The sequence below is a fragment of the Oryx dammah genome, unplaced genomic scaffold (genome assembly GCF_014754425.2).
Source record: "Oryx dammah isolate SB20612 unplaced genomic scaffold, SCBI_Odam_1.1 HiC_scaffold_29, whole genome shotgun sequence".
NCBI lineage: Eukaryota > Metazoa > Chordata > Mammalia > Artiodactyla > Bovidae > Oryx > Oryx dammah.
The window spans coordinates 87,219,846-87,231,157 of NW_024070213.1; the positions used below are offsets into that span (position 1 = coordinate 87,219,846).

The following is an 11,312-nucleotide window of genomic DNA, read 5'->3' on the forward strand; positions in this document are numbered from 1 at the left end:
AAATAGCAAGCAGCTACCTTATTGAACAGTAGTCGTTAGGCACTGGATAATGGACAAGACTCTAAGTACCTGGAAACCACTGAAGATGTACCTGGAAACCTTTGGTAGGCACCAGCCATATGGATGGAATTAGTGGAACTTACACATTATTGGTAGAATTTACTGGGCTGTATTTCAATGTGGGAAGGATAAATGAGGAGAATTAACTGAAATTTGTAGCTTGAACAATGAGTGGATGCCAACAATTGAGATAGGATTAGGTTTGGAATAAGGGTATGAGTTTGCTTTGGGGATATGTTGGATTTGAGGTGCCAGATAACTGTCTAGGGAAAAGTGTTACTCAGTCATGTCTGACTCTTTGTTACCCCATGGACTGTAGCCCACCAGGCTCCTCTGTGGAATTCTCCAGGCAAGAATACTGGAGCGAGTTGCCATTCCCTTCTCCAGGGGATCTTCCTGACCCAGAGACTGACCCTGGGTCTCCTGCATTGCAGGCGGATTCTTTACTGTCTGAGCCCTCAGGGGAATGTGACTACAAAACGGAAATATTAATCTGGAACTGTGGAGGTGGGGCTTATAACTATTGGGGGTCGTCAGCGTGTAGGCAGTTGTTAAAGGTATTGGAACAGAGGAAATCACCCCAGGAAAAATGTGTAGAAGAGGACTGGATGGACACGAAGGAACCCCAAGCGTCACAGTACGGTCTGTGTCAACTTGTGTCAGAATCATATGGAGTACCTGTTAAAGTTTCCTCATTGTGGATGTATCTAATGCCACAGAATGTACACAGAATGTACAGTTAAAACTACATTTTATGTTACATTTATTTTACCACAGTAAAAAAATGCAAAAATTAAAAAAGTGTCCAAACCTCAAATCAAACCGAAATCTTAAGCCCCATTTCTGACCCGAATCACTGTTTCTGGAGATGAATCCAGGACTTCCTGGGTAATTTTTATACAAATTAAAATGTGAACCAATTGCTTAAGGGACAGAGAAAATTGCTTAAGAGATTGGAAGAGAATAAAGGGGGAGAGGTATGACAGAAACCAAGGCGAGTGGTTCACCAAGGAAGGAGTCGATAGTGTTGAATGATTCCATGGCTCAGGAAGAAAAGAGGCCTCAGAATATGGTGTTCAGGTGGTCACTGATGAATGGGAGGGAGCAAGGCTGTGGCATCCTTTCTTTCAAGGGCTTTGCGTATGTTTGGTGGTGAGGAGATGGAGGGAAAGACTGCATAAGGTTGAGAGGGAGACAGGACAAAGGAAATTTGGTGGTTTTGAAGGTGAGAGAGAACTGAACATGTTGGTAGGTGGACAGGAAGGAGTCAGGTAAGGCCAAAGGACACCAAGAGGATCCTTAATAAAATACAATTTGGGAGGGGTAGTATAGGTTGGGATCAGAACTTAGGCAGAGGTTATTTGGGTAAAAGATTATTGGGTAAGTCAGAAGTGAAAACAAGGGAAGAAGAAGGGTTCAAGACTGAGGGCAAGAAAAGACTTCCTGACACCGCAAACAAGAACGGCACTAGGTGGTGGTTAGGGCACCTGCGTAGATTAATGGAGCAGGAAGAGTCAAGAGCCTGCAGAGGGGAAAAGTCTGGAAGAGTCACGAGGGTAAAAGTGATCAGAAGCAGCAATATAAAAAGACTGAGAAGTAGTATTGGAGTCTAATTGAGATTGGAAATGGCACCAACCACACAATTATCCTGCACAAAATAGAAAAATTGGTTTTCCTAAATGAAGGTTTTGGTTCCATCCTCCTATTATTTAGGGACTGTTCTGGCTTCTGCTCCCTCATGCATAAAGTTCAAATTCCTTAGTAGGAACTTTTCCTAACTTCTCCTTCAAAAGGTCCAACCTCTAATTGGTGGTTCAGACTCTCTTGTTCCCTGTTCCTCCCTCTTATAACATCAACTCTGAAAACAGGATCTTAGGGATTTTTAAACTCATCAATCTAGTTCCCCTTCTTAGCTAAGTGGTTTGTTTTTCCATCTTCTCTCCACCAAATCTGTTTCTACCTTCCACTTTCCCTTGGAACAGACTCATGGGTGTCTTAAAAATTGACACCTGTCAGATAGCAGTGACACCTATTCCATAGCACAGATGCTACAGCCATCCAACTGCAGGCTGCATTTTGTATACGCTTCCCTGCGTATATTCCCATCCCCATAGTGGTATGTACCTCCATGCTGGTGTGCTTTGGCAGAGGTCCCTGACAAAAAAAGTCGCACATTAACTTACTCACTGGCATGTTTTCTGCTTTGAGCTTGGGTGAGGTTCTTTTTCTTGAGCTGAAACCTCCAGGGGAAGAGTGGTTAAAGGCAGAAGTTTCTTTTCTACTCCAGGTTCACAGGGTATTCTCAATCATACTCAAGTCACTTTTATTATATATAATTGTATATACTGTATACAATCCCACTTCATTCATTTCATTTGTACCAGTTGAATTTTGAGTTCATAATTTAAATCTTTTAAACACTTTGTAAATGCTAGTCAATGTATCTTGGCTAATACTGTATCTGTGACTGCCGTGTTCAGCCTGGGTGTGCTGGAAACTTGATCTGCTCTGGAAAGATATTTTTTCTACCAAAGCTCTCCTTTAGACAGGCCAGTGACTTTTTATTCCAGACTGTATTGTGAGATTTTGCCTCATAGAACAGGATAAGTCTAGAAGAAAGCCTGAAGAAGGCAGATCAGATTCAAGTAGGCCAGGGAACAGACACACTCTAAGGCTAACCTTGCCTAAGTTTTCCTAAATAATCACCAAAAGCAGCCCCTTCCATATCCCAGAAGCACTTTCTCCAGGTCACCTCTTGCCAGACAGCCCAGGTCATTGCCCCTCAGATATAGTCTCCTCAGGGATCATCGCCCAAAATGGGGAAAAGATAATGATTTGTTTAGTTCCATGTCCTGGACACTTAGAAAACTTCTGCCAGGTTTGGAGGCTGCCTAACTACCAGGAGTTAAGGAGAATGAACTTAATTTTTATCTAAAACTCTTTCAATATCTCTATCCTGGTCTTACTGCCCTCCCATTTCACTCTCTCCAGAATCTTATTCTGTTCTTTTCTTTTCCTTCTTCTGTCAGTGACTCGGGGATCGGATGAGTCTCTGTGGCTTGCTTTGTCCTGAAGAGCAGAAGGCTTCGGTCCCAGTCGGTGTTGCCAAAGCAGCATACTAATTCCATGCCATGGTCCTGGGTCAGGATCTGCACAATCTGATTGGCCATATCACCTCGGATGGCCAGGGAGCGGAAGTGGTCAAAATCATGGAGGCCCAGCTTCCGGAGACGCCTTGCAGCTGCCCGGTAACACTTCCAGGGCTGTGGCTCCACAAGGAGGTAGCGGCATAGGGAAGAAAGGTGGGCCAGGAACTCCCACAGGCCTTGGTCCCCATGGTTCAGGTGAATCCACATGGTTACTGACATGCAGAAGCCAATATCAAAAACTGAGCGTCCAAACTGGCTCAAGAAAGAGCTCAGGAGAACTTTCCGGGTCCTTTGATTCATGAAGTCCAGGGTAATAAAAGTCAAACCATCAGGAAAAGGGCATTCTTTTTCAGCTCGTTCCACCAGGACTGGGTCTATGTCGCAGCAGAGGAGATGGAGTTCTCTTGAGGCATCAAAGCAGGCCTCCCCATCATGTAGGGAAAGGAAATGTTTGTATAGAGCCACACTCAGATCCTAGAGGAATCCAAAAGAGCTTTGTCATTGCGGCTCTCAACCAGTGAATGGAAGAGAAACCTGTATCTCTTAGCCTCTCATTGAATCACCTACTCCTGGCTTTATGGGATGTAAGGTTCTTAAACTATAGCCTAAGGAAGTTGCCCCCCAAAGTTTTCCACAGAGCCCTCCAGGGGTCTCAGGCTGTAATGCATCATCTCTATACCCTCCTGACACTGATGGGTTGCATGGTTGAAAGTTATAGCCCAATGGATGCAGCAAAGGAGTCCAGAGCTGTATTTTCCAACTTAAGTAACATGCTATCTTTTTTTTTTTTTTTTTTTTTTTGGAGTATCTCATACCCCAGGGAGGAGCAAAATATTTAAGGGACATAATAACCATGCTCCCTGCCAGGAAGGTGAGGAAGAGAGCAAGCACCATCTCATAAAAATCTACTTCTCAGACTTGTGGTTGGGAAAGTCTGGATTCCAAAAAGTCCTCATTCAGCCTTCACTTTGCATCTTCAGTTTTACTACATGTCTTATACTTCACCACCCTCTTTTGAGACTTACTCTGCTTTTGTATCCATTATCCCCAAAAGTCACTGCGGACGTCCTTCTAGCTAAATCCAATGATTTGTGATTTTCACCACCTTAGCACCTTTTTGATTCTTAAGTCACTATCTCCTTTCTCTAACTTTGACTTCTATCACCATTATAACTAACTCAAATTTGTGTTCTAATCTGTTTTTTCCAAGGCATTTTTCTATTCACTACCTCATTTGCTCTGTGCAACAATCCTTTGAGAATAATATATAAGCCCTTTGTACAGGTGAAGAAAGTATATCTGGAAACAACCCAGATGTCCAATAATAAGCAGGGATTAAGATGGTATACCAGATAGCAATTAAAAATGAAGGAATTCAGCTCAGTGCAGCAACATGGATGACTCACGCAAACACATAATGCCGAATAAAAAAGCAAGACACAAAAAGAAAATACATAGCAAGCTTCCATTTATATGAAGTTTGAAAATGTATAAAATTAAACTACATTGTTTAGGGATACAAAAATAGTAAGCTATATAAAAAGCAAGGAAACAATAATAATAAAAGTTGAGCTCTCTGGGTAAAGAGGGGGGTTTATGAGCAGGGAAAGGCATATGGGAGACTTCTTGGGTTGCTGACATTTTATTCTTGATACAGACATTAGTCATCAAAGTTTCTGCTTTATAATAATTCATAAAGTGTGAATTTATGTTATGTGCACTGTTCTCTATATGTGGCGTAGTTCACACACACACACACAAAACCCCTGTATTTTAAAAATTATGGTTCAAAGGACAGTCCAATGTCACATGGTTATTACATGGCAAGATTTAGGCAACACTAAGGTCTTTACTCCATAACAGACATCTCATACTTTAATAGGCATTCACATCACCTAGGGATCTTACTAAAATAAAAATGTTGAATTAGTAGATCTGGGTTGGGAACTGAGATTCTGTATTTCTAATAAGCTTCCAAGTCATGCTGATGCTATAGTTCAAGGACCACATTTTAAGTAGGAAGATTCTCTAGTATTCTGCTTAAAAATTTCTTCCTCTGTCTGTATTTATTTCTGTTTCCCTCCTCCTAGCTGATCTTGGGTGTACCACATTTAAAAAAAATCTTTTGACCATGCATGCATGGCATGTCGGACCTTAGTTCCTTGACCAGGGATCAAACCCGTGCCCTCTGCATTGGTAGACTCTTAAACCACTGGACCACCAGGGAAGTCCTGGGTGTATCCCATGTTTGATCAGTCATTTTCATCACATCAGTCCCTCCTCTACTACATCTCTTAATACTCTCCATCCAAAAAAAAAAAAAATACTCTCCATCCTTAATTCTTGAATCTTAGAGTCCCCAGGAAGCTTAAAAAAACCGAAAATACAGACTCAAGGTCTCAATCCCCAAGTGTCTGATTCAGTAGGTCTAGAGTAAGGCCTAGTTACTAAGATTTAAACAAAGTACCCCCAAAACTATGGCACATCTATACAAAAAAATATTATGAAGCTACTAAAAAAGAATGTAGTGACATCAAAGTGAAAAGTGAAGTCGCTCAGTCGTGTCCAACTCTTTGCGACCCCATGGACTGTAGCCTATCAGGCTCCTCTGTCCATGGGATTTTCCAGGCAAGAGTGCTGGAGTGGGGTGCCATTTCCTTCTCCAGGGGATCTTCCCAACCCAGGAATCAAACCCGGGTCTCCCGCATTGCAGGCAGACGCTTTACCATGGGAACCATCAGGGAAGCCCATAGTGACATGAGTGATCTCCAAATTACTAAATGAAGACCAAGATGCAAAACAGTGTGCTATTATTTGTAAAACTAGAAGAGGTAAGATATTTATACATACACAGATGTCTGTGTACACATAGGCCACATACTCAAGAAATTATAAATAGCAGTTGCCGTTGTGTACAGGAAGAGGGTTTCCTGGTGCTCAGACATAAAGAATCTGCCTGCAGTGCAGGAGACCTGAATTTAATCCCTGGGTCGGGAAGATCCCCTGCAGAAGGAAATGGCCACCCACTCCAGTAGTCCTGCCGGGAGAATTCCATGGACAGAGGAGCCTGGCAGGCTACAGTCCACAGGTTGCTGAGTCGACACGACTGAGTGACTATATCATCATAGGAAGAGGAGGATTTAGGGTCAGGAGTAGAGACTTGCTATGTATCCCTTTTATATTTTGAATTGGGGGGGGGGTCTTATCAAGTATTAATACAAGAATCTTTTTTTAAGTGCAAAATAATAAACTCCCTAAATATATAGCCAAGTTTAGGATCCACTGCCCTAGTTAACTGCAACTGTGTCTTGGCTCCTAAGGTGCACATATAGCACTTTCAACTTTAAAATCTATTGTGGTTTCCTAATGCCTGTCATGAAACCCCAAATCTTATATCCAGTTTCTCTTTTCCATTGCTTTTCCCCCTCTGATTTCATATATCATCACAGTAGAGAAATGTCTGCAAAGGATAGCCAGACACCCATCTCTACTCATTCCAGCCTTTAGCCTGTGTTCAAATGCAACCCCCCCTCCCATTTACCAGCTGTGTCCCTACAGCCCTCAACCTTCTACTAAAGTTTCTTCTGCCTAAGTCCAGAAACAGGGTAAAATTTTCCTTACCCGTTCCCCTCCTGGTCTGGAAAGGAGTGGCGATACTAACTTTGTGAAGCATCTATAATCATAGGGTCAGAATACCTGCTCCTCTAGGATATCCTAGTTACTACAAATAGGTGTTAGAGAGACACTCCGCTGTTTTGCTTGTGGTCTGACTATAATCATTCTTATGCCTAAGAATACTTTGTGGTAAGAAAATGTGGCAAAGCCTTCCTCTAACAGGATGTTTTATTTTCTTTCTCGATCTTCTCCACTGTGCTCAGCCAATTGATTGCTTTTAAAATATCCATTTGGCTCTGCACTGTTTCACACTTATCTTAATTTCACGCATGATTCTGTCACCCCGGCTCATCTCATCCAGTAAACCAATCCCAACTCCACGCTTCCAAACGTGGGTTTCAGGCAGCCCCCTCTCCTCCAGCAAGTCGCCAGCCACGCTGGACAGGAGGCAACAGCCGGAAGCCCAGACACTTTGGCCCTGCCCACCCGGGTTCAGCCGTGATGCTGCAAGTGCGGAGGCGGGGCGCAGGAATTCCGAACGTATTTGAAAATGATTCCTCCCCCAGATTCCTAAAAGAGATGGTGTGAGGACCCCAGAGGTCCTGTAGCAGCAGCGAGGGGTAGAACGCTAAACCTTTAAACTCATTTTGGGAACGCTGTGAGGGTGTAATACCACTCCCAGGCCGAAAGCCCAGAGGACTTGAAGGCTGCCAACCTGTCGGCTCAACCGACGTCCGATCCCTCCCCCGGCACTCACCCCGGAGTTACACCCCACGTCGAGCCCAAGGATCGGCCTTGTCTCGGGACTCTGAGGGAAGAGCCGGCGAAGCAGCTCCGGGGGTAGGAGGCGGAGCCGTTGCTCTGGAGGGTGGAAGCGGGAATAATGAGGGAAATTTCCGAACGGGGCTGCCCCGGGTTCCAGAACGCGCGGTTTCTCTTCCGCCGCGGTCTTCTCAACGCCCCCCGTGGCCTGCTCCGTGGACGCCGCCATTAGTCTCAGTCTGGCCTCTGAGTCCCCTCGGAACCGGAAGTCTGGAACCTGCAGGCCGCCCGGGCTCCAGGGCGCCTGCGCTGAACGGCAAAGGGATTGAGTATAAAGGCGGCCTCCCATGAGCGAGCGCGGGAATAGGGAGGTTGCCTTGCCACGTGGCACCGTCGCCATAACCTAGAAGGTGGTTAGTAATATTATTCTGTTTTTTGTGTGAGTAACAAGCGCAGAGAGGTTGAATGTCTTGCTCAAGCAAATGGTCTACCCAGAACAAGGCATTTATTGGGATTTGGAAATCTATTTTGGTCCAACTTCCTTCCTTTACAAATGCATAAAGTGAGACCCAGAAATTAGAAATTACTTGCTCAAGGTCGCAGGGGAATATGTGACCCAAGAACTTGCACCCGTTCATCCTGTGATTCCAGGAAAGGGTAGCTAGAAACTGTGGATCACTTGAGGTGCCAGACGACCCAGATAGCCCAGCCTGCCACGTGGGCCAGGTGGACAGGGGCAACTGGAGACTGTGAGCTCTTGAGACGTAAGGACTGTGCCTTAAGAGCCAGTACATAAGAGTGCTTAACAAATGCCAGACATTTTTCTGTAAACCTTTTACAGGTATTTGTTTAATCCTCACACCAACCCTGTGAAAAAAGAACCATAACTAATATCCTTTTTATATAGATGAGAACATTGAGGGACCACAAAGTTAGTAATTTGTCCAAAACGAAGCAGTTAGAAATGATAGCACCAGGATTTGAACCCAGGTACTTTGGTTCTAGAGGTTGTATTTGCAACCATTATGTTGTTCTCAACCTGAATCACCTTGTTGTTCAGTTGCTCACTCATGCTGGACTCTTTGCAACCCCATGGACTGCAACATGCCAGGCTTCCCTGTCCTTCACTGTCTCCCCGAGTTTGCTCAAACTCATGCCCATTGAGTGGATGATGCCATCCAACCATCTCCTCTGTTGCCTTCTTCTCCTCCTGCCTTCAATCTTCCCCAGCATCAAGGTCTTTTCCAATGAGTTGGCTCTTTGCATCAGGTGGCCAAAATACTGGGGCTTCAGCTTCAGCATCAGTCCTTCCAATGAATAATCAGGACTGATTTCCTTTAGGATTGACTGGTTTGATCTTGCTGTCCAAGGGACTCTCAAGAGTCTTCCCCAACACCACAGTTCAAAAGCATCAATTCTTCAGTGCTCAGCCCTCTTTATGGTCCAACTCTCACATCTGTGCATGACTACTGGAAAAACCATAGTTTTGAGTATATGGACCTTAATCAGCCGAGTCATGTCTCTGCTTTTTAGTGTATTGTCTACATTTGTCATAGCTTTTTTTTCAAAGAGCAAGCGTCTTTTGATTTCATGGCTGCAGTCACCATCTGCAGTGATTTTGGAGCCCAAGAAAATAGTCTGTCACTGTTTCCATTGTTTCCCCATCTATTTGCCATGAAGTGATGGGACTGGATCCATGACCTTAGTTTTTTGTATGTTGAGTTTTAAGCCAGCTTTTTCACCTTTCATCAAAAGGCTCTTTAGTTCCTCTTTGTTTTCTGCCATTAGGGTGGTGTCATTTGCATATCTGAGGTTATTGTTATTTTTCCAAGCAGTCTTGATTCCAGCTTGTGATTCATCTAGCCTGGCATTTCATATGATGTACTCTCACTGCAGATGGTGATTGCAGCTGTGAAATTAAAAGACGCTTACTCCTTGGAAGGAAAGTTATGACCAACCTAGATAGCATATTCAAAAGCAGAGACATTACTTTGCCAACAAAGGTCCGTCTAGTTGAGGATATGGTTTTTTCAGTGGTCATGTATGGATGTGAGAGTTGGACTGTGAAGAAAGCTGAGCGCTGAAGAATTGATGCTTTTGAACTGTGGTGTTGGAGAAGACTCTTGAGAGTCCCTTGAACAGCAAGAGATCCAATCAGTCCATTCTAAAGGAGATCGGTCCTGCGTGTTCTTTGGAAGGAATGATGCTAAAGCTGAAACTCCAGTACTTTGACCACCTCATGCAAAGAGTTGACTCATTGTAAAAGACTCTGATGCTGGGAGGGATTGGGGGCAGGAGAAGAAGGGGACGACAGAAGATGAGATGGCTGGATGGCATCTCTGACTCAATAGTCATGAGTTTGAGTGAACTCCGGGAGTTGGTGATGGACAGGGAGGCCTGGCGTGCTGCAGTTCATGGGGTTGCAAAGAGTCGGACATGACTGAGTGACTGAACTGAACTGAACTCTGCATATAAGTTAAATAATCAGGGTGGCAAAATACAGCCTTGATGTACTCCTTTCCCAGTTTTGAAACAGTCTGTTTTTCCATGTCTGGTTCTAACTGTTGCCTCTTGACCTGCATACAGGTTTCTCAGGAGGCAGGTAAGGTGGTCTGATATTCCCAACTCTTTAAGAATTCTTCACAGTTTGTTGTGATCCACACAGTCAAAGGCTTTAGTGTAGTCAGTGAAGCAGAAGTAGATGTTTTTCTGGAATTCTCTTGCTTTTTCTGTGATCCAGTGGATGTTGGCAATTTGATCTCTGGTTCTTCTGCCTTTTCTAAATCCAGCTTGTGTATCTGTAAGTTCTTGGTTCATGTATTGCTGAATCCTAGCTTGGAGGACTTTGAGCATAATCTTGCTAGCACATGAAATGAGTGCTATATGATGTTTTGAACATTCTTCAGCCTTACCCTTCATTGGGATTGGAATAAAAACTGACCTTTTCCAGTCCTGTGGCCACTGCTTAGTTTTCCAAGTTTGCTGGCATACTGAGTACAGCACTTTAACATGATTAAATCTTTTAGGATTTGAAATAGCTCAGCTGGGATTCCATCACCTCCACTAGCTTTGTTTGTAGTAATGCTTCTTAAGGCCCACTTGACTTCACACTTCAAGATGTCTGGCTCTAGGTGAGTGACTGCACCATTGTGCTTATCCAAATCATTAAGACCTTTTTTGGTACAGTTCTGTGTATTCTTCCCACCACTTCTTAATCTCTTCTGCTTCTGTTAGGTCCTTACCATTTCTGTCCTTTATTGTGCCCATATTTGCATGAAATGTTCCCTTGTTATCTCTAATTTTCTTGATGAGAACTCTAGTCTTTCCCATTCTGTTGTTTTCCTCTATTTCTTTGCATTGCTTCCTTAAGAAGGCTTTCTTATCTCTCCTTGCTATTCTTTGGAATGCTGCATTCAGGTGGGTATATCTTTCCCTTTCTCCTATGCCTACCGTAATGCCTGGCCCAAGATGCTTAATAAGTGTTGAATGAAAACTCAGTATCAATAAATGATATTGGGAAAACTGGATACTCATATGCAAAGAGATGAAAGTGGATCCTTACACAAAGTTCAGTTCAGTTCCTCAGTCGTGTCCAACTCTTTGCGACCCCGCCAGGCCTCCCTGTCCATCACCATCTCCCAGAGTTCACTCAGACTCATGTCCATTGAGTCTGTGATGCCATCCAGCCATCTCATCTTCTGTCGTCCCCTTCTTCTCCTGCCCCCA

The 11,312-nt window shown here is 43.9% G+C and overlaps 1 protein-coding gene across 1 annotated transcript; it reads right to left on the bottom strand.

The window, feature by feature from the left end:
* Window positions 1-806: 806 nt before the first annotated feature.
* Window positions 807-7,852, bottom strand: BCDIN3D (BCDIN3 domain containing RNA methyltransferase). Its single transcript, XM_040234114.1, has 2 exons — window positions 7,582-7,852; window positions 807-3,683 (listed from the first exon to the last, which is right to left on the bottom strand). Exons 1-2 carry the CDS (start codon window positions 7,813-7,815, stop codon window positions 3,039-3,041), a joined length of 879 nt encoding a protein of 292 aa, XP_040090048.1. The 5' UTR covers window positions 7,816-7,852; the 3' UTR covers window positions 807-3,038.
* Window positions 7,853-11,312: the final 3,460 nt, after the last annotated feature.